This window comes from Excalfactoria chinensis, chromosome 7 (assembly GCF_039878825.1).
Source record: "Excalfactoria chinensis isolate bCotChi1 chromosome 7, bCotChi1.hap2, whole genome shotgun sequence".
NCBI lineage: Eukaryota > Metazoa > Chordata > Aves > Galliformes > Phasianidae > Excalfactoria > Excalfactoria chinensis.
The window spans coordinates 2,014,046-2,038,104 of NC_092831.1; the positions used below are offsets into that span (position 1 = coordinate 2,014,046).

Below are 24,059 nucleotides of genomic sequence, written 5' to 3' on the forward strand. Positions count from 1 at the left end.
ATATATTAAAAAATCATCTTCAACTACATGGTATCTAGACAGCTGAAAGATAGAAATGACTTTCCTCCTCTACCGACTGCATAAAACAATCTGAATACAGCAAGAGGGAACCAATCTATCTGATGGTTTTTTTCTGCTTCCCACCCCAGTGACACCCAGCTGTGAATCAGTACAGCACTACTCATCAGAACAGTCTTTAGTCCAGCCCTTCTCCTCCACATCCTTTCCTGCACTATTTCACACACCTTCCAGAACCACGTTGAACAGGACCAGCATTTCACTGGTGCATCATGAGGTGAGAAGACTCCCCTCTTCCACACAAGGAGAATCCCTTCTACTTCTGCAAAAATGTCACCAGAAAAGCAGAATTCAGTTACAAACAAATATTACACCTTTTGCCTTCTGAATCAGTCAATATCAATGCAAATTGTATCAACAATTGTTTCTGCAAAGAAAACAGAATTGCACAACGAGTCAAACAAAAGCAGTACGATGTCTATGAGGCAAGCATCCACCTTTACGTCTGATGTTTCACACAGCTGATGCTACAAGTTTTTCTTGTCTTTTCGTTTTCGCTCTCCTTTTCATTTCAGTACTTGGTGTAACAGCAGGCCTGTCCCAGTTCAACCTTCCTGAAGAGGTTGGCCAGAATTGCATCAGTACTTGAGATGAAACATCCCCAAAGACTTGCACTGTATCAATACTGTTTTCCTTTGTTACTCCTTCAGAAGCATTTTAAGGCTGCACACATCACAGCCACATCACATCAGCGGCTCACGGTATCTGCTCTAACACAAGGCCACATTTGAAGTACATTTCTAAGTCGCAGTGCAATCAACAAAGCAGATTCTGCCACACAGCCTCACAAACAGCTGAACTGGCACAAACGAGTGGAAGTAATTCTCTCCTTCAGCCACTAAACTTACATAAACATCAAACTGCAACATCGCCCATCTGAGTAAATACCAATCACCATAAAAACGTTAGGATCATTTTGACTGATGAACTTTCAACCTAAAGCAAAAAAAAACCCCAAACCCAAAACCTGCATAACCTCAAACCTTACTGTATCCATGTCTACTGTATGGCCTCATACTATAAATATGTATCTGATTTAGAGAAAATTCCAAGCCTTTTCTGTACTGACAAGGATTTAAAATTTGAATGCTTAATTTTTGTCCTAAACTTGATATATATTATATTAAAAAAATGAATGAATAAATAAATTGGGATCAACTACCTCTCTACCTCTGGCTAAAGTATGGATTTCCTATCTGCCCCTCTCAGGCTGCCTTACTTTGCTCATTGTTTAAGGCTTGAAATCTGAAGATGCCATCAAAGTTCCCATTCTCACAGCTTGAGGCAACTCCCATTTTTACAGATTAGACCACCGCTGACATGGTAGGGATGCACCCTTCTTGCTTCCAGGCTCCTCTGAGTGCTCTGTACCTACACCACAAGTACAGGTTCTGAGCACCGCACACAAGGGCCCAGCAGTATCTTAATTACTTTTAACCCCCAACATTTCGTTCCCATGCCCTAAAGATATTAGATTAACAGACAGTGAGAACTGAAGATTTTACCACAGATTATTATGTCCATTTTTATGTAGAATAAATGCAGATTTTTCTATCCATTTTTATTTTTTTAATGCATTATTACTAATTATGAATATGTTTTGAAGAATAAACCTATAAATGAAGTATGCCAAAAACCAAAATCAGGTTCTTAACGTCAGGACACTAAGCACTAAAGCTCCACGGTACTTAAGAGCAAATACATACTACAAGATGTATTGTACACTAAAACGTACTGCAAACGTGTTTGCAAGGCTTTAACAACCTCAACATTTCATAATCAAGGCATCAAATTTCATTCTCATTTAGAACCATGCATGGATGCTCAGTAGAACTGAAGTGACCAGGAGCCCCTCAGACTGTATGTCTGCAATAAGACTGATCCAAATCACCCCCAAGAAACAACTGCTGCTGGATTTGTGTTTAGCAATCCATGTGTTTGATAACACAGGATCAAGGTGAGTTTTGGTTCTGTGCAACCTCACGGCACAGAACATAGCTGACATGGCACAATCCTAAACTGTTTAAACAGGTTTATAGCACGCAAATTAATAATCATAAAAAAGAATTCAAGTGTTCAATTAAGCCAGTTTTGCTTCATTTAACTTAACAAGAAAACCTTAAAAATGCATTTGTAACAAAAATTTACATTAAATTTGTAGCATTCGCTTTTCAATATGTTAATTCACAGCATTAAAGCAAATCAGCTGAGCTGTATTAAGAAATGGCTCTCAGGGAACTCGAGTGTTCCTGTGAGAGCCCCACACAGCTCTCAGCTACCAAGTATACACACTTAGAATGGCAACTCCGGTTCAGCCAGTCCATCCATTAAGGACTGTGTAAGACTTTTAAAAGAGGGGGAAATTCAGATTTGCTGTGTGAGACCTGTATTCAAATCTTTTAATTAATTTTCCTCAATCATTATGACTGCAATCTTCATTTCAGCAACTTGCAGGGAGCTCCTGAGCTGCAGTGACTGCACTGGGTAGTGAGGAGTTCATGTTGTATGCAGTATTAACTTATTATCCACTTCTTATTACCCATCTGTTTGGTGCGCTTGAGGAGCAAAACATAATGCAGCCATATTCCCATACTTGGATTTAAGATGAGACTATGGTCTGGAAACTACAACACACACACATCCCACAAACAGCACCAGCACAAATACTGAGAGCACCCCGTGGCAACAACAAATGTTGTAACAAAAAAGAAATCCCATCTCCATCTCCTTTAATACTTCAAGGAAATACCCCAAATCTTCTACTGACCATCCATCACATAACTTATTATTGTTAACAGGATTCACTTAAATCTTGCCCATAAAACATAGCACGTCTTCAATAGAACCCATATGATCTTCACTCTGTAAGTCAGCAAAACAAAACGAAGAACCAACCAGGAAATTTGATTATCCAAATGCTGAAAAATCATTCCCAGCGATGCTTATGCACAAGTGAAGCACTGATCATCCCCCTAAGCAGTGGAAGCCGTAACACCAAAGCAGCCCTTGGAGAGCTTGCTGCTTGCACAGCTCTGCAGGTACCACTGCTGGCAGTGCCACGCGAGCACTGAGTGCAGTTCGGCTATATTACCTGCAGCACTGAGGGGTGGCACAGAGAGAGAACCCTGGGGTAGCAGTATAGCATAGATATTAATAGAACGCCAATAGCAGACCTGACAGAAATACAGATGAATGCAGCAAGAAGATGGGAGAACTCAGAGAACAGAAGCAACCACCTATTCTTCATTATCTATCCAACAGAAGGGGAAAAAGCATACTTAGAATGCTAGCCTGATTCACTCTAGATGAATTTCGCTACCATTCTGAATAACATTTGCTGTGTCTGAAATAAGCCAAGTGATAGAATTAAGGCTTTCAAGACAAAAACCATCTGCTTTTGCTATTTGCTGAAGACATCCAAATATGTAATTTTTACAGTATTCAAACAAAGGTACTCAGTATCTTTCTATATAAACACGCATATATACAAAAACCAGTTGAGATAGTTCCTGGCATTCAAAAAAGGAAGATGATAAATGTAACACAACCAGTTTTAATCAAGATCAAAGCAGCAGGAGAATGCAGACAGACAGTCTAGACTGCTCTACTTCTGAGAGCCTAAGCATATAAAGCAACATCTGCAAAGAACATTAATCACATTTAGTCTACAATCTTATCACCTCCTAAGCAAGCAGAAACAACTTTTACTTAAACATCACATGCTTATATATGACAGGCATTTTTAATTATCTTTAAATTAGATATTTATCACTGATTACAAAGCTATTATACTAACTCTGAAATATGCTAAGGCAATTTTAAATACAGTTGCACAGTCCCCTGGATAAAGGGGGCGGGGGGCACATGACAGATAAGTATTGGTGAAGAGACTTACGGATGGACAGAACTGCTTCTACACTGTTGGTAGAAAATGGGAATTCACAATATTGAATTCAGTTCTGATGTGCTCATCTGCATTTAAGACTATAACTCAGCAGACAGCAATGAAATTAAGATATCTTCTATACAGTTTTTTTAAGCTAGCTTGGGAAATGAAGTGGATATATAAATAATCAACTCAGCTTCTTTTTGGTCTCTGTCTCTATGATTCACTTGCTGATACAATTTCAAGGGGAACTAAAACTCAGAGCAGGGCTGCATACACATCTGTAGCATATTTACCTGATTTGATACATATCCCTTCACATAATAATAAGCTATTCCTTGCAACCCATAGTTCACTCTGCTTACATCCTGGTTCATTCTCACTTATGATTTTGTATGCTCAGCTAGCAACCATTTAATTTCCTTTATTAAGTGTCTTGCATCAAAGTTTTTCCTTCTGCCAACATTTTCCCATACTCCCTACTCAGACCATCCCTCCATTAAGCCTCATATTTGTCATCAAAAGTGCTAGAAATTCTTATTAGCGCTACCTGAACAACTCCCTTTAATCTTGTATGCTGGTCTACAACTTCATTACGCAGGTTCAAACTTCTGGGAGCCAAACATGATCTTCAACAAGAGCCTGGGAGAGAACTGTCCACAGAAAGCTGTGAAAATGTATGTTTTAAACCAGAGGAAAAAAGAACCATCACCAGTAACTTCTGCATCAAACTCAACTTCTTAAACCACCACACGTCCCATGGCAAACCTAATACAGGAATCAATTCAAAACTGATGATTCTTGCTTGAAATCCCAGTCTGACGTTTCTCAGATAAAAACACGACACTGTCTGTAATCTCCACTTCTTCCAGATCCTCTGAATTTTAAGAGTTACAGTTTCTATTAGTTTTCATGGGAGACATCCCTTCCCATTGCAGATACCTGCTGGTCATGATGCTGTTTCTTAAACTAAATGGACTGTGATTTCTTAGCCCCTCAGTAGCAGCGTTTGCAAATGAAACAAAAATACTCTTAAAAGGTTTTTCTGGATCCTCCCCAGCTTTGCTTGCAAAGTCAAAGCTTCAACACAGACCTTTTTCATGAATAAACTCCCCAATACCAAGCATCCCAAAGCTCTGCAGTATTACTGTAGAGCTACAGCTCATTTGCTCCTGATCTATTTAAAGAATGCCCTATCTTTAGTCCTACTGACAACAGAATTTTTAATGCTCATTTTAACCTCCTAAATCAGGCAGTTTGACTAAAGAATTTTCTGCACACCTGTTGGCACTGCCAGCCCTGTCCAAAACAACACAACTGACCAACGTCCTGAAATGCCGTGCTTTAAGTTCATTGCTTCCCCCGAAGGAGAGACATCCTGCTGATCTGCCCAGGTGAAAAGCATCAAACGAAAGCAGATGAGACTGGAAAATGCAGTGAGCATACAAGAATGTAAAGCAAGGCCTTGTTTTATTAAACTTGGCCATCATAGAACCACACCAAAGCAATCTTTTTCCTGGTCACTGGCACCATTTGCCTATCTGATGCATTCCAGCACAATATTACAAGTTAATAAAAAACTAAAACAACAAACCCAAAGTATTCAAGTAAAGCAGGAAATTTTAAGTACTGAAAGATGACTGCAGAGACACTCTCAGAGCTTGCCTATTTATCTTCAAAAACACGGAACGAGTTTTGGCTGTAGAAGTTTGTAACTTTAATTAGATAAACTTGATAGAATAATTAAAACTAGACAGACAGACTACTTTCAGGTGGCACCTAGCAAAGAAAAATTAGTTTCTATCACACTGCAGCTGTATAAAGTTCAATTTCTGTAAGCTGACCATTATTTCTCATGGCAGAATGAAAACACAGCCATGTCACTAGTATTTATCCCCAGAAATCTCCCAAGTACTTCAACCCGTCAAAGGTTCTGAACAGACACAATAGCTCACCCTTGTAGAGCACAGCACACAGCGATGCATGGATGTGGAGCAGTAACTCCCCCCAAAGCCCATGGCATTGCTGCCAGACAGCCAATGTCATCTGCAGACGCCTGTTTCCCTGGCCATAGCACGTTCAAAGGTGTCTCTGCTCCATCCTCCAACACACAAGCCCCCTTCACTATGGGAACTGCAGCTCCCTTCAGACCACAAGCTTTGCCACTCGGGAAGAAGATGCTTTGCCCTACCAATTTACAGACACCTGGTGAAGGCAGGTTTCTTTCCTACCTAAGGAGCGTGGCATGAGACAACGACACACAGCTCATTAAAAAAAACTCTTATAGATGCTATTTTGTATTACAAATCTACTTTGCAAAGCTATCTTTGGTCAATGGCAAGAACTACTTTTTTGGTGGGAAAAATAAGGAATTAATCACAAGGTCTAGAAGAAATCACATCACAGCTATAGAAAGGAAATCCAGATTTCAGTACTTCTTATCCAAAGCCTTTAGGTGAAAGTACTGCATTTCTACCAGAAGTTAGTTCATCTTCTAAATTTAGATTACAATTAAGAAAATGACATCTATTGACCTGGAATTCTGAAGGCACTTTAGGAGATGATTATAACCTTATTCCTTTTATCAAGCGCCCAATGAAAGCCACAACACGGACATGGCTACAATGACAACTAAAACTCCAAATTCTATGCCAAGAGAAGTTTCAAGAAGGCTTCCCTGAACATGTTCTCCATACACGCTCTCTCTGCTCAAAGGCAGCAGTACCAAAACTCTCCTGTGTACGAGAGGACATTGAGGTTATTCCTGGGAGCAACTAGCACAAAGGTCTCCAACAGCACTCATAAGAGATTAGCAGAATATCAGACACTTCCTGAAGGAGAGAAAAAAGACAGTTTTGAAGTTATTGTGCATAAAGGGTTAAAAAATAAGTTTAAACTATCTATCTGTCTATTAATGCAGCCTTCTAGGAAGCACAAATTCATCGGTACATCCTCTATCTTTAAACCATGGAAAAATGCCAGTTTCTCACCGAATTCCTTAAAAATATCACTCTATCCACTGTTGATGGAGGGAGATAAATAGCTCTTTATGGACTGATTTAATACCAAGTAATTACCCTGAGTTCCTGATTCCATAGCATTTTGGAAAATAAGCCTAGCTGAGCCTGCCCTGTGTCAGCTAAGGCTTTGACAAAGCCAGCAACAGAGCTCCTTCTTAAACACCTACCTCAAGACTTACACCCAGTATGCAGGGCTGTATTATTATATATAAGCTGGCTTTAATCTATTTTACTCAAAAATATTGGCCACAAAGTAGCAGCAGCAGCAGGCTCAACACCTTAAAACAACTTAGAAAGAACTCAGGATAGAGTCACTGTGGATTACCCCATATCATTTCCGAAGTCAGTATAATAAGAGAGCACAGAGCAAGCAGCATGTGATATTGAATATGCTGACACTGCTTCAAACATGTGAGTCTGGAGACAACTCAGACATTAACCCTGCCTGGGATCGATAAGGCACGCTCATGAGACAGATTCACTGAGCAGCACTTCCATGAGCCACCAGCACAGCTCTAAGCATCCAGTGCTGGCCTTACTCCTACCCACAGGTCCCCTTCACATCCTACAGAACACACCTTTCCAACCACACAGAAGAAACAACTGTAGCCACAACTAACACGAGGGCTACAGTTTAACTATTTGAACACACACGGTAAATGGAAGCAGAGTGAACTTTGCACTAGCTTCTAACTGCTGACTCATATCCCTCCCTGGGCAGGACACCTCTCCCTGCTGGCACAGGGCAGCAGCCACGCATGGCCAGGCAGATCTCCAGCACAAGGAGAATTTCTTTAGCGTTGGTCTCCCAGAGATGTATGTGTTCAGTGATTCCTCAGCATAAACACTCATGTTAGAGCCCTGCTCTGTTTGGAAGAGATGAGAAAGCTTTCTGTAACAAACAGGAGTCATTTTTCATGACATGTTATAAAGCATTTTAATACTGAAGCAGGAGCTCAGATTAAGAACGCATGGCAGAAAAACAGCAGGTCTTCCAGATTTGAAGCATAAATATTCTTTGGAGGAGAATGTTTCATAAAAAATACCAGACAACATTAACCGTAGGATCAACTAAAGGCTCTTGGCAGGAGGCTCCAGTGATTATTTGACGTGGAGGTTCCACCAGACCACACTTTAGCACCTCGGGCAAACTATTCTGCATGAATGTGTCCATTTCTGAGACCACTTTTTATTTGCACTGGTTCTAAAGTGAGTTCCACAGTTTAATTATGTGTGGGTAATAAACATATCTTTTGAAAAAAATAAACAAACACTGAATGCTTTGCTAGAGCTGATATGAAGCAGATGGCCAGCAGGCCAAACAGGAACAAAGGACAAGCTATCTAGGTACTCGGTCCCAAAGCAGCCCTAAATGCATTTCTGCAGCTATCATGTTTCAAGTTGTTTACATTTAATTTAGATTAAGTTCTACATATGTATACACAAAGTTCTATTCCTAGTTATTAAAAACATGGTAAGAGAACACATTTCTTTCATAGCAAAATATTGGCTCTGTGGTACTATGGGGCAGGATGATGACATGTTTCTAGGGCTGTATTTTCTTTGAAAGAGCCAGCAACCCCTATTACACTGATGCTTACTGTAAGAGCACAACACTTCCAAAGCTGTGTTTGGAGTACCTCAGAGAAAGGGGAGTCATAAACAGTAGTTTAAGGGCTTATACTGCCAGATGTTCTTTGATGGAGGAGTTCTGCTCAGGCAGAAACAGGTGTTTCTCCTGTCACAAGCAAGGAATTCATTCAGCAATAAATCCTCCTGGCAGGCCAGAAGAACATCAAAGCTTCACGATTGCCAAAAAGAAAAAGGTTATGAGAGAAGTCTCACGTTGTGGCTGCTCAAGCTGTTTCTGCCACAGTAATGGAAGAGCACTTGTGAGACAGCTTTCTGTGCACTTAAGATCAACAGGAGAGCAGCCTTTCTGAATGAGAAGAAAAATGGCTTCTTAATTTTGTTTTACAGGACGGCTACCTACAGCTCATCGGAACAGCCAACAGACAGTAAAGCAGTAACTGAAGGAAAGCAGCACAACTCTTCTGCGCAGGACTGGAACAGCCACCTTCCTCTTGGATGTAACATTGTATAGTTCAGGTAGATGTAACATTGTATAGTTCAGGTAGATGTAACATTGTAACAGCCTTGTTTCTTCTCTGACACTGTTTCTTTGACCATCTACACAGAGATACAGAGATTGCTGCTGGAGGTCAGAAAACTCCCAGCCTTGTCCGTTCCTGTTCATGCTCAGATATCAGAGGCCTCAGGCTGAGAAGTGACACGAGGAAACAGAGTAGCTTATGACAGCAGTTTTGGAGCCCCCCCCCAAATAAGAGCTGTAATGCAATTTAATGCCATGAACTTGGCTATCTAAGATCCCTGTAGAGACAGTTGAGGAATATGGGACACTTAACCACAAAGCATAGCTGCCCTCAGTAAAGCATGAACTGAACTATAGAGTTTCCTGGCCACAGAAACTGAATTCCCAGACTTGATGCCTCCATCATTCCCATCCTTCCCAGGCTTAAGGCCACGCACTTCAATTATCACAATTTCACTTTTTTATGTGAAGTACAAGCACATACCAGAGAAGAGTTCACCCACCCGCCAGCACAGGACTGATGAAAGCTCTGGAAATCCTACATAAAAGCTTCTTGTTGGAAAGCTCAACAGTTGGGATGAGGGAGCCCAGGCTTCCACCACATGGACAGTCTATGAGCAGATTCTCTATGTTAAAGACCTCTACTGTATTCTCCCTCTCTTCTCTTGATCTGTAAGTGCTGTCTATTTGCTGCTTAGATTTGATCCACACAAGACCTTTTGCATCAGGATATATTTCTAGGACAATTTGCTGCTAATACTGAAATACTACAAACCAGACACTGCTGAGATTACATAGCAAATAGGCTTTCTGCACTCTTTTCCTAAACTCAGCATACAATTGGATATTACAGCCCTTTAGTCTGCACCTCTTATTCAGTTCCTACCTCACTGTTAGCAGCAACCTTGAGATATGAAGTCAGTTTTATCACCCATATCTTTAGTTCAGGTTCTGGGGATGGCAGCCTCCAGCTGTAGCTGTCTGCAACACGCTCTCTGCAAACACAGGAAATCTGCCTCCTACTACCTATGAAATACACATCAGTGCAATGGGAGAGAGCAGCCTAACTGCACGAAGAGAACTGCACTAGTACACTCCTGCTCAACCACATACAAACCTCTTGTGTCCACACAAAGCAGCAGGTGGCCCTGTGTCAACAGGTGTGTGCTGAGGTCCTTAGAACCACCAAAATAAGAAACAGGTTCTTTTAAAGACGCATTATTAACAAAGATCATTTTGCCTTTTTTTTTTCTTTCTTAACAAGTATATATACAGAACCATCCATTCCACTCTGCTTTCTCCCTATGTAATTCATTTCCGAGGTCAAGTCACCCAGGCACCACCAGCCCTCATACCACCCATCTCTTCCCACTCTCCTTCTTCCCCAGCTTTCTCCTCATCCCATACCGCCTGCAGGAAGCCACTCACAAGTGCTCCAAGTCACTTCTTCTGGGCTAGCAAGTAGGATCAGCTCAGCACAACGTCAGACAGCCATGAGGGCTGGAGTGAGAGGGCAGAACCAACAGGGAAGTGTAATTCACAAAAAGCAGCTACGTGGGTGAGGGAGAGGACACAGAGAAGGGAACTGTCACCCTCTCAGTCTTTCAGTCATTTTTTCTTCGGTGTTCTACATAAATCAAAGTTGACAGTACTACAAGACACCAACACTGAAAGTACTTATGATGTAACAGTTTTCATTATGTATAATTTGTAAAGTCTTGACGCTGTGTCAAACAGAGAAGCCAGCTTAAAGCTAGAAATGTAATTTTAAAGTGCCATACAATAGAAATTAAATAATGACACTTCAAAGATGCCTGAGTAAAGAAAAGACTTAAAACTACTCATCAAATGTAACTTTTTACCATACAAAGAACCAGGGACTTTGCAGAAGGAGGAAAAAAACTGACTTTGATGAAAGAAGGCCAAATGACTCCGACTGGCTGCAGTAAGCGATACTGGCTGTCAGCACCAGCAGCCAGAGCAACCAAAATAAGCCTTTTGGACAAGCAGAGCTAATTAGCTGTTTTATGAAGCTGGCTGAACTACTGTAGGAGCAATTAAAAAGCATCCACTTTGTTGGCTTACTTGTGAAACTTTATCCCATTACTGAACTTCTGTTTCAAAATGACTTTTTCTCATTGAATGTCCCACCTAAAGGTGACATGGCCATGCAATGTCTGACACCAAGATGTTATCTGCAACAAAGGTTCTGCAGTTCAGCAGTGACATTTCAAGAGCTCTATCAAAGCCCACAATTTGCTGCATGGTGAGTGTGCCAGGCCATGCCTGAATAACGGCTTTCTTAAACAAGCACTGAGGTTGCAAACAAGCTTCTCTTCGCCAAGTGTTAAACTCACTTTGGCTATGAGCAAAAAGTGAGAAGAGCTTACAGTTCAGACAACCAACTGAGGCTCCTCTAGAGCGCACAATGTCAGCACAGGAATACCCTGGAAGTCCAAAAAAGCCAATTTCAAACACAAGTTTTTACTCTTATATGAAGAAGTGGTGACTTGCCCTCTTTGACATACTACAGACTGCTACCACTGTGCACATAGGATTTTAACAGCCTGAGCTGATACACTGCACATAACCTGTCGACAGAAACCTCATACTCTGACCATAACGATCATGACAAAGTGAAAAATACAATTTGGTTTTCTGCACAGATACCATTCCTTGTCTTTGATGTGAATGAAGAAGCTTCCAACCCTGAATCTGAATGTGCTCTATAGCTGAATCCTCATGACAGCCTGTTAGAAGATGGTCCTCCTTTGGATATGCCATAGACGATTCTCATGAACATAACTGTTCCTCATTTGATGAGCAAGATTATGGATTTAAGATCTTTAAATTATTATTGTCTTGCAAATTATGTAATTCCCATTCTCTGTGCAGACACCCTCAGGAGCCCAGTGGTTCTGTGAAGGGATGCTGGGTGAGAACTGAAGTTTCTGCCCTCACACACTCAGGTGGGACGCAATAAGGCCAAGGACAAACACCTTCCTCAAGGACTCCTGAGCATTTGTCACCACGGATCCAAACAGCATTCAAATATGTTCTGAATCATTCCAACAATTCGATTTAAAAAGTTAAGCTGGGTTTAAAATTCAATATTTACTGGGAATAATTATACATCTCATGAGGGTAACTTAAGTTTAACCTGTCCAAAATACAGTTTCCCCATATTGATTAAACAGCAACAACAAAAATTAACTGAAGTTTTATTTGCAAGCCATCAGAATGTTTTTAAACCACTGAGAAAGTACATCAGTGTATTAAAGCATCAAGAGCTTTGGAGGGGGACCCACTCCATTCACCCCGGCAGAAGTGAACCACAAGCACTGGTGGGAAGTCTCTGTCCTGACAGGATGCAAGTCAGCATCTTTTTTCAGGTGAACAAAAGCAGGTGACTGTCAGCAAACCATCGATGGTTCTTTCTGGTAGAAGGACTTTCAGAGCACCAGGAAGCTACTGCTCACTACTGAGTTTGGAGTGGTTGTTTCACTGGGAAATGGGGCAGTGGAGACAGGGTTGGAAGCAAACAGCTTGTGGTTTTAAATAGTCATCTTGCACATTAATCATTGGTTCAAATCTTTGTATGTATCAACTAATTAAGATATCACTACTGTTCTACACGGCAAGGTCAGGATGGGTTCAATTTTTCCCCTCCTACACTTTGTATGAGCCACAACTGTAGCTAAACCAAAGGAAATTGAACCATAAGATTTTCTGAGGCCTTTTAAGACAACCTCTGTGACAGGCTTTGAGTTGAATGTAGTACAGCAGAATCATACCTAGGGAGAATTCGTAAAGCAGACTCTCACATTGAGCTTAAAACAACGTACAAAAAACCCACACCAATATCCAAACAGGGGGTTTGTCCCTTGAAACAGCCTTGTGAGCAAATGAAAAATAGATCATTAGCTCATTTTTAATAAGCGTGCACAACTGATTGCAACTTAAACTGCAACTTTCACAGCCTTAATTTTTTTTCAACTCTGAAACATTAAAATATTTAAAGAAAACTTCTCCCTCCTGTAATTGCTCTGAGCTGCAGAGAACTCTCTGTACCATCTACTGACAAACACTACCAAAGATTGCTAAAATTAACAGTTACTGCCAAAGTTTAATTTTGTCTCATACACTTAACAACATAATGGAACAACCAAATTAAACCACTTCCCTGTTTATGTGGATCTTTCCCAGAATTCCTAGAAAGTTTTTCATGTTAAAAAGTCTGATAAAATGATTCGTTTTATTTTAAAATGGCTTTTAAAAACCAGATGAAATTTCAACTTACACTGATATTGAAACCTAAGCAGTAAATACAACCAGCTGAATAAAGAACACTGTGGTCATTTAGGCAGTATTTAAAGCCTTGACATTGGTGTTAACCAGATGAATTAAGAACTCGGGACCTGAAAGACCTCGGGTCATAATATTGCAGCTTCACCTACAAAAGAAACTCCTAATCACCAGTTTGTAAGCCACCAAAAGGAAGGAAACTGCTAAAATGAAGTTAAAATCAGCTACACAAGATAATGAAGGTCAAGACACAGCTAGCATGTGCTCAGAATAGCACCCAGATATCATCCCAAGCAGGACGTGCAGTCCTGCAAGCACCCCCAACACCCACCCTGCTTGAGGCCTTTATCAGTGGCTGCATGAGGAGCTGCAAAGCACATCACCGGGGCTGCAGACACCACCAGAGCTGGGGGTGCTCAGTGGCACAATGTCACTCAGGATGGAGGCAGAACATCGGGAGTGCCATGTAATGCAAGATGGACAAAAGCCCGAGCCCTGGGACAGGGCATCTTCTGCAGCATCACAAGCAGGCACAGACCAGGAGGCCTTGTACACTGCTCTGAGTGCAACACGGGAGGAGATGACCTCTGAGGAAGACAAAAATAAAGCTGTGCTCCTATGAGTTCACAAAGTCACTTCAAGCAGAAAGCTACCCCTTCCATTCAGGGCCTTCACTATGAAATTGTATGAAAAAAACAACACTAAGAAGTAGACTGCAAGACTATGGCAACTTAGAGAAAATACAGAGACAATACTGCTAAGTATTTTGACCACCACCCCCTGCTCCATGTCCAAAAGGGAGAGCTGTACCCATCCAACTCAGAGCTCCACCTGTCACAAGAAACTACTTCACTTGAGTTTAAAAGCAAAAAGAAAAGATCAGCAATACAGATTGCTATTTCCATTTAAAAAATTCTACAGACATTCTCTGAAAATGAAAAGTTGAAATGGAACTGGATGTCTTACATAACTCTTCAGGTGTTAGCTTCGAGCAGCATCTCAGCTAAGAATTAAAACAGTACAATGTAAGTCATTTTCTGTCATCCTTATTGAGACTGACATTTTCTCAGCAGTGAAACAGCCTCATGTGGGCACACAACCAAACTAGATTAGAGAGCAATACCTCCCCTTCGTAATGCAAAATACAATGTCCATTTTCTTCATTTCAGCTTAGCTGATGACCATCTCAAAGACAGGGAAACAGAACAACCAGAAACAGTCCCCTGAATAACTTCAGCTAACACCTAGCATTCATAAAACACTGATTCTTCCTATCAATGGTGCCCTTCAGTCAGCTGAACTCACTCCCTACAGACAGCGCTCCCCTGTGCAATAGAACACCTGGAAGCCAAGATGCTGTATTACGGATTTTTTCTACATGTCCATGAAGACCATATCGGGGTTTCTTTCCACAAATACATTATAGTTTCAGCCTCATTACAGTTTCATACAAATCCCTAACATCAAAAACAGAAATTACACCTTAACAAAACAAGGAAGGTGACATTCAGCTACTTCAGTTACCTCAACAGTGCGCAGTCTTCTCTCCATCTAAAGGTGCCTCAGCATCATGTGAAGGCCGAGCTGGTGGAGTTTAATAGTTGTGAGCAAATCTTCGCAGCAAACAGCACTGAGATTAATTATTAGTTTGAGACTGACTGCATCCTGATTGAAACCAATTACCTTGCACCGATGTAACCAGACACACCAGCAGAATGCAGTATTTTTACATGAAACTTCTTAGAATACAGCAATACCCTCACAATCAACAAAACAGAGCAGTCAATGTATGCAGCATTCCTGTTCTTCCTCTGCTACTTCATGAAGTCACCAAGATTTCAGGTTACACAGCTGCCACTCAGACCTCTCCTGGCACCAATACAACTTTAATTATGCCACTTGCTCCTTCTCTCCATGACAGCTTCTACTGAAAGCAGTGACTGCACAGCTCACCAACCAAGGCAGAGTTAAAGGCTACCACTCTGCTCATCCTTCTTCGACTGAGAGTCTGAGAATGGGGATTAACTGGGGAGAATTGTGGAACAGAAGTTAATAAAGAAGGGAAAAAATAGAACACACGTGCTTTCCCTGAACTCTGTAATGCAATTCAGCTTTGTGGCAGCACGTACCCAGAGGTGTGTACCAAGGAGTACATCATGCCTCCAATACTGAGCCTCTGCAGATCCCACCCCATTAGCAATACTGGGTTACCTCAAACTGCTCCTGGCTGCAGCAATAGGTAGACTTCCCACATTTCCAAGTGTTTTTCAAGTACCTCTTAACCACATAACCAAAGCTTTATGTCTCCAGTTAGTAAGCGAATTGTCTTTCTCTATTCCTGGCCAGACCACTTGCTTCCAGTCACACTTCCAACCAGCGAATGCAGAACGATCAACTGTCCTGATTTTCTTCCCATAAGGAGCTCTTTCACTGTGGAATTATGAAGGAACGGTGCCTTCACAGCAATTAGTGCAGCGGATCAACTCAGCTCTGCTCTCTTCCCTCCAATAATTCAAGCATTTGGTGCATCTAACATATGTTTGGGAGCCCCAGCCGCACAGACACGGCTGCAAACAACGTGGCAGTAAATATTCAGTCTCTGTGGCACCGCAGTTGCAAACTGTTTCTAAGAAAAACCCTCCGCAGCCACGCAGACATTGCAGAGGAGAGAAGAGATGCCACATAAAGTCACTGGCATTCAGAAACACTTCAATTTCCATATGGAAATAGCAGGAAATAGGATGTGCTGAATTTCAAGCACCAAGGCAACAAAAACACATTAAGATTTAATCACACAAGAACTTGGCTGTAAAATTTGTAATTTTCTTGATCTTTTTAAAGAGTTCTCATTTTTAGGAACATCAGACAGCTAACAGACCATGCATTCTACCAACCAGCTAAGGCAGACATTTGCATTAATCTGCTTTCTGTTAATTAAGCGGTGGAAACGCGTCTCCCCTTCACCAAGAAATCTCTTCTGCAATCAAGTTCCTTGTCAGCCTCTATCTTTGCACAGCCTGTGTTATAGCAGCTATTCTCTAAATGATTTCCAAGGATAAATACTGTGGACTTGGCATGTCTCTGAATCACTGCTCTGCAAAAGTCTAACTTGTGCACGCTGCATCCATCTCATTACTTCGTGTATGAGGAAAATGTTAATACTATCTTTTAAGACACTGGAATCATAAGTATAAAATTATAACGATTTGTGAGAGAGCTGAATTCCAACTTTGAGGAGAAATAAGCTGTGGGAACTGAAGCCCTGCCAAAAACACGAGTGTAAAATGTAAAGGCTGCAGAAGGTAGAATAGCTACCAATGAAAACCATTGGACTTGCTGTTGCTTTTCCCCTTTGTAAAGCCAGCTTAGGATCTGTTCAAAACAAACATCTCAAGTTAGACACAAAAAAAAAGGCAACTTCCTATATTCTCATTTGCAAACTGACAGATCCCATCACCAAAATGCTTCTGCTGCCAAACGCCAGCAAGGTGGAGAAAACAGAAAAGTCATTCAAATACTGTCCATTAAAACCAGATGAAAACTATTATTCACAATAGCAGCAATTATCCAGCATTTGGAGAACAACTTGCTTTTTAATAAATCCAAGACAGTGACACCTCTTGAAACATCTTCCAAGCAGAGCCCTGCTCAAAACACAGCTATACGTTCAGCATTAGCACAATCACAGATATTCTGTCATAAGCCAGAAGGACTTACAGTTGGTAAGATGTTAAATATTAGCAGATTATAAGGTGTTGATTACAGACCAAAATTCTGTTAATAACGTTACAGTATCAACCTGGAGCCACAATACTTTGTAAACATCACATTCACATGGAGGTAGGTGGATGTACACTGGAAGAAAAGCACATTTGTAAGTCCTGTTCCAAACTGCAGCATCAGGACTGCTGATAACTCCCAATGCTAACACACTTATCACCCCCCCAAAAAATCACGTCTGTAAAGTAAAATCCTGCTTTTCCTAAGAACAAGTAGGACTAAGTCTGAAGTGTTTTATTTCTCCACCTGAGCAATTAAGCAATTTGAGCTCAGCCACGCTCATGGACAGGCTGCACAGAACTACCAGCAACAGTGCTGACAGACAGGCAGGATTTTCAAGCGCTGTTAAGTTCGCAATGAAAGAATAGTAAAAAAATCACAACAAAAAAAAATTAAAGGAAGGTCTCACCTCTCACTCCTCAATTGCTCCAGAACACTGAAATATTCAGTTTCTGAATCTGCAGCAGCCGCTCTGGCTTCAGTACTGCTGGTTGGGGAAAATAAACCCCCTAATAACAGTTGGTGTGATACAGAAATTAGAAATAAATATAAAAAAACCAAATCATTCCCCAGGCGGTGAAAATCCCTACAGAAATATCTTGGAATCATTTCTTCTGGCTAAATGACTCAAGACTCTCCGAATGGCTTAAGAATGATCCAACATTAGGGGGAAAAAGACAGGATGCGGACCTTCCTGATGTGCTTTCTTTTGTTGAAGTAATTTTTAGCATGAAGTGTGCGACAAATTCAGGTCTCGTTCCCTGCTGGAAACTCAAAGCTGGAGAACTACTCTGCTGACAACCTCCCAGGTACAGAGAATGAACTGATAACTCGGAAGAGAGGAAATGATCGTTTGGGAGATACCATTAAGAATTTAAAGCTGCAGCTTCCGCAATAGAAGGCTTAGGTTAAAGAGAAGCCACTGCTTCAACAGCTCCCAACACTCCCAGCTGCACAGGCTGTGTGCTCGGAAACAGCGCAGAGAGCCGTGAAGGCGTACACTGTATTCCTGAAAGTTCATAATGAGTAACTCGGTAATGACGAAGGGAAGGACACAGAAACACTTCCTTGGGGGTGGGGAGAACAGAGATAGCATCTGAAGGGAAGTGTTCCTTGATGAACGTGCTATTTTATTCACTTTATTAAGCTTACTTACAACCTCACACGAGCAGAGGCACGGGGAGTGTTCTCACTGCACTGTTCAGAAGGACTTTATTATTATTTCAGGATCTTTGGCTCTTTATTCAGGCAAACACCTCCATGGATTAACGCACACAGAGGGTACGAGAGAGACGGTGCTCAGGGAACCTAAACATGACTGCAAAGGGGCACTTAAGTTTAGCTCCTACACGTTCAACTCATTCTCTTGGATGAGTATAAATGGGTGCAAATCCATACCCACTTTTATCCAGCCATCTAAGCTGCTATGAAGTCCGGTACCATAACACGGATAGTCTTATTTAAATACCACAGTCAAAAAGGGGAAATATTCCCACGTTCTTAGCAAAGATTTAACTCACTGGAAATTCCTACACATGGGAAGGAAGCTTCCAGCATTCTGTACAGCAGTTCAGAGATGGTTAAATAAAACGCCTTCAGGCTGAAGCCCACTTCCACACCCATGGCACGGAACAAACCATTTTCACCTAGTTAAAGAACAATGGCATTAATGGGCCACGTAAGCAACTTTGGAAAATAGCTGCACAAAGGACACTGCAAATAAATAAAGGCAGAAACCCAACACCCCCATGTACAGGCACACACATACATGCACAAAGCCCAGCAGCTGGAGAGTGGAACCAGTCGCCTTTACACCTGAACTGCATTTCTTCAGCCACTGCCAATATTCTGCAATAAACAATTGGAGGAAAGTTCCTTCCCCCCCCCCCGGTTCTCAGTTGGAAAACTGTAAAGGAAGCTTATTCTTTTGACCACGATGTGAGAATGGACTGATCAATAGGAGTCTGAACCTGAGCGAGTGCCAGCGATCAGAAGGAACGCTGCTCATCAAAGTGCTGTTCTTGATGCTGAAAGCTTACATAATCGCATGATTCTGAGTGTAAAAACAAAAGCTTCTCTTCATTTTTATACCCGCACCAGGTCTGCAGAAGCTCCACTATTCCAAGCAGCAGAGCAGAAAATAGTTTCACATGTGTTAAATACCGGGATACTTCATGTGGAATACCAGAATAACCACCACAACGATGCCCTTAATATGAGAACTGCTGCCTGAATCACAGCCAGCCTTCTGATTAACTACCTTTACAGGCTGGAGAAACATTTGTTTCACCAAGACCACCATGACTAGGAAATGGAGGAGCTGGGACAGGTTTTGCTACTTAACAGCTCTTTTTAATGAATTACAGGTAACATCAACGAGATCGCTATTCTGTGCTCCAAGCAAAGGGAGCTCAATAGAAAGAAGGACGTGGAGGTGAGAGACAGGAGGAACAGATGGCACCACGGCTTCAGAAACGGACAGCAAAGTTTCCCTGCAGAAGATATTAGTGAATTGAGAGGAATGCGGTTCCGCGAGTTCTTCCCAAAGAAGCTCTCAGGGAAAGATGAAAGGCATCTTCTAGGGTAGGACGAAATCACTGGAAGAAATCGCGTGCTGTTTCGCAATAGGAACAAATGGCGTACTCTAATACGAAGAAAAATAACCCCAAAAACCACTCCCATCTCTCCTTAACCTGCCCTGCTATTTGTCTGGTTAAAACAGAAAGGTTTTTTTTGAGTTTCTCTTTGGCAGAGATCGCCATTTCACAGCACATTTAGCCCACACGGAACTGATCAATAACACTACAGACACAAGACTAGACTATCCATTTACTAACCACAAGAAAATGTGCTGTTCAGCAAAATCCCTCGCATCCTAAGGCTGAAGTTTTAAAAGGCATCGCTATCCAGATCCCATTACTGCCCTGGAGCAGCCCCACACAAAGCCTGCCGGCCTTCAGGCTGATCAACAAGTGTCCCTCTGCTCTGCACAGAAGAAAGCCAAAAAGTGGATCTAAACACACACAGAGGACCGCACGTACATTCAGCACGTGAGCAGAAAGGGTCAGGCTTGCTACACGAGCAACACATTGAGTGCTACACAGCTCTGCAGGTTTCAGGTGCAGCTGGAGGAGCTCGGAGCAGGGCTGTGGCAGCAGCTCTCCAGCCACTGGTTGCTACATAACCATTTCCCTGCCAGCCCAAAGGATGGAGCCTCTCACAACACGCTCGTTAACAGCACGAACGCTGGGTTTCAGGTACTAAGAAAGTGAAACACCAAACACGAAGTGTTACAAATCACTGTTCAGAAACGGAAAGTCTGTCTTTTCAGGCTGTTTCGGTGCACGCACCGATATGCGCTCAGCCCTCGCTATCAGTGCGGGATGAGCTCATGCTTTCACAACAGCAATTATACCGAACTAATGAAGCATTAATGAAGGTTGCCATCCACCACTGGACGCTCCAGAGCAAGAGCCCTAAATTAAGTTTGGAATATTTCAGCTCGGTAAATACACTGGAGCAAACACGAGGCCGGGAACTGCCCTGCCAGGTACCCAGAAGTTGTACGAGGTGGGCACAGCCCCGGGTTGGACCCACATCAGCACTCTGAGCACTGCACGTACCTGAAAGAGTTACACACCGGGAAATCACAGTGAAAACAGTGATCTTTCACTGCCATCCCCAAACGTTCGTCATTTCATAGAGTCACTGAATGGCCTGGGTAGAAAAGGACCACAAACTCATCTCATTTCAACCCCCTGCTGTGTGCAGGGTCACCAACCAGCAGCCCAGGCTGCCCAGAGCCACATCCAGCCTGGCCTTGAATGCCTGCAGGGATGGGGCATCCACAGCCTCCTTGGGCAACCTGTTCCAGTGCGTCACTAGCCTCGGAGTAAGAAACTTCCTCCTGATACCAAACCTAAACCTCATTTCAAGGAATGACTCCTCGTCCCACCGATACAATCAGCTCGGCCTTCCAACAGCTGAGCCCAAAGCAACAAAACCACGCACTCACCTGAAGAACACGAGATGAGAAAAACAGCGAACGCTAACTTCGTAGCAGCTCCCATTTTCCAATGCCGTTAGAACATTTAAGTGACTTTTAGCATCCAGTTTCTTGGTCCTGCAAGCCGGAAAATCCCCTCTTCTTGCGGAACCGTTATAAAGCAATCTATAGCAACTTCTCCGGAGATAGTGTTCACCAAACAGTAAAATCGGGGTCGTTCGGACGTTCACTTCAAAGCGAGAATCCGGGTTCGGGGCTCGAACTATTCGGAGCAGTGTTTCAAAACACGCGTGTCATTTGGCTTCTGTACAAACAGCGGCGGGGTTTAATTCACAAAAGTACGCTACGAATCCACGGGTAATAAAGGAAGATTGAAGTCAACGGCGGAGCCGCCGGGTACGATGCTGAATGAAGCTCTCCCACATGAAGCTCCGCACGGCGTTTCCCCGCGGTCGGTCGGCACACCGCCGTCCCGGCTCCCGTTAGACAGCGCGGGGCGCCGGGCAGCACGGCGGCTCCATGGCAGCTCCGGGGAGAGCGGCGGGCAGCGCTCCGTCAGTCCGTGCAGCAGCGCGGAGGGGCCGCGGGGCTGAGCGCTCCGCTCTGGGAAACACGCTTTACGATTCCCCCCCCCCTTCTACGAAGCTTCCATGCTCCCCCCCAACCCCGCTCCCTCGAGACTCAGTTTGGTATTTAAACGCAAGCTGAAGGAAAAAATAAAGTAAAAATAAAAATAAAGAGAGAAAAACAGTCGCAAGGCCAGGCAAGGCTCCCGGCGCTGGGTGGCTGCGCTCCGCGGGGCCGCTCACGGCTGCCCGGCCGCCCGCAGGCCCCTTCCCCCGGCAGCCCCCGGGGACATCGCCCCGCGCCGCTCCTGGCTCTTGGAGGAAGAAAACAAACAAACAAACGCGAAAGACGGAGAAGCACGACCGCCGAGCAGCAGCGACAACGAGAAGCCCTCCGCCGCCGCCGCTCCCCTCGTGCCGCCCTCGCGGCGCTGCCCGGTGCGGGCACGCAGCCCGGCCGCCCTTTAGCTCTCAGCCCGCCTCACGCCCGGCCCGCTCGGAGCGCGGCGCGGCTCTCCCGTCTCCCGCGCGGCGGAGGCAGAGCGGCGGACACCAACTTTGTCCCTCCAGGAGTGCAGTTTGGGGGTTGCCGAGGAGAAAAGGCCGAGCCCGGTTTCGGTCTCTGGGCGGTGGTGGCTGGAGCCGTCTCTAGAGTCTCCCGAGTCCAACCGGCAGCTCGGAACGACCCTCCGTACCCTGCTGCTGCCGCTGCTCCCCTGTGGTAATTTCATATCTACCCATTCACTTGTGTGGCGTGGAGAACGGACCCAAGATGGCGGCGCCCGGGCGATTGTTTTTGTTTCCTCTCCTCCTCCCCCTCCCCCACCTCTCCCCTCCTTTCGCACCGCCACAACCGCGGCAGCCCGTCGCGCGACGCCGTGCGAGCGCGCGCCGCCCCGGATTGACGGCCGCGCCGCCCACTCACAGCGCGGCGTGCGCCGCTCGGCCCCGCCCCCTTTCCCACCCACCCCGAGCTGGGCGGAGCGCGCTCCCTCCTCCCCTACCTGCCCGCGTGTGCGCGCGCACGGCTGAGGCGGCACGCGAGCCGGCTGTGCGCGCGCACGCCGCCTTCCCGCCTCAGGGCGCGGTCCTCGCGCCGCGGTGGCGGGGCGCCTTCAGCCGGCGGGAGCTCGGAGCCGCGCCGAGCACGTGGAGGCGGCTCTACCCCTCTGCACAGCCCCGATGTGGTGGTGGCCGGTGCTAGGATCTGTGTGTTTAACCTGGAGCTCTGCGAGCGGGCGTGCAGCGTCCCGTAGACCCGAAGGTGTGTCCCACGGCCCGCCTCGCCCTCCCAGATCCTCTCACCCCTCAGCGGATGGTTGCAAACATCCATCCTTGCTGCTTCCCCAGCACAGCACGTGTCCGCCGGCTGCACTTCCAGCAGCGCGGCTCCCCTTTGCAGCCCCGCAGCACTCCAATCGCTGCTCGCCCTGCTCTCCTTGCAGCGGTTGGTTGCAGGGCTGCAGCTCGGAGCGGCCATTTCACACGTGGCGCTCCAGGAGGTGGCATGAGGCAGCGCTTTGAGGCTCGGTCCGAACAGGTAAACCCCTCACAGAGCTGTTCTTTCGAACGAGCTTTTTGGGAGTCCCTCCTTAATTAATTCCCCGTTGGTGTTTTGAAGAGATGCCGTAGTTTGCCTCAGGGATAAAGAAAGGCTTCTTTGGGTTTGGAGAAGTGATGTGGGGAAGCGCGAAGGCCTCAGTGCTGGCCTCGAACTTCTGTATTTCAGAAGCAAGAAGCACCGAGTTCTCAAAAAGGACTTCGCTAACCGTAGGTGTGTGTTGGGGGGTGATGGTCCAAGTTTCCTTGGTGGGAAGCTGTCGTGAGGTGGTACTAAATCGGGTGCTGTGTACGAGATCTTTCCCATGTGTGGGTTTGCAAGCAAGTCATGGATGAGTAACAGCCTCAAGTTGTGCTAGAGGAGGTTCAGAGTAGGTATGAGGAGCCATTCCTTCCCCAGAGAGCAGTCAGGCATTGCACAGGGGGGTCACCATCCCTGGGGGTGTCCCAGAGCCGTGGATGTGGCACTGAGGGACATGGGGGGTAGAGGGGCTCCACGTGGGGTTCTCAGAGATCTTTGTTAACCTTAATGATCACTTCAAACACCAACACAAAGTTCATCCTCCAGTGACGTTTTCGATTGGAAAATACCCCAAAGTAAAATCAAGCCGTATGGGATCGTGCACATCAGGAAGCATCGGGACATGTGGCAACACTTTTTATGCCATTTTTTTTATCCAGGCATTTCAGGATGATTTACAAGCGTTAATTAATGTATTACAACACTCCTACTTAATCTGTAGCT

At 44.2% G+C, this 24,059-nt stretch overlaps 1 protein-coding gene across 2 annotated transcripts in view; it reads right to left on the reverse strand.

Moving 5' to 3' along the window:
• The window catches only part of ACVR2A (activin A receptor type 2A), a 50,122-nt gene extending 28,413 nt beyond the window's left edge, over window positions 1–21,709 (reverse strand). Inside the window, exon 1 of one of the 2 annotated variants that reach the window (XM_072341539.1) lies at window positions 21,198–21,709. In XM_072341539.1, coding sequence (XP_072197640.1) covers window positions 21,198–21,252 — 55 coding nt within the window. In that variant the 5' untranslated portion in view covers window positions 21,253–21,709. The remainder of the gene's footprint in view (window positions 1–21,197) is intronic. The other variant, XM_072341538.1, reaches the window with a different exon arrangement.
• Between the last annotated feature and the right edge of the window lie 2,350 nt (window positions 21,710–24,059).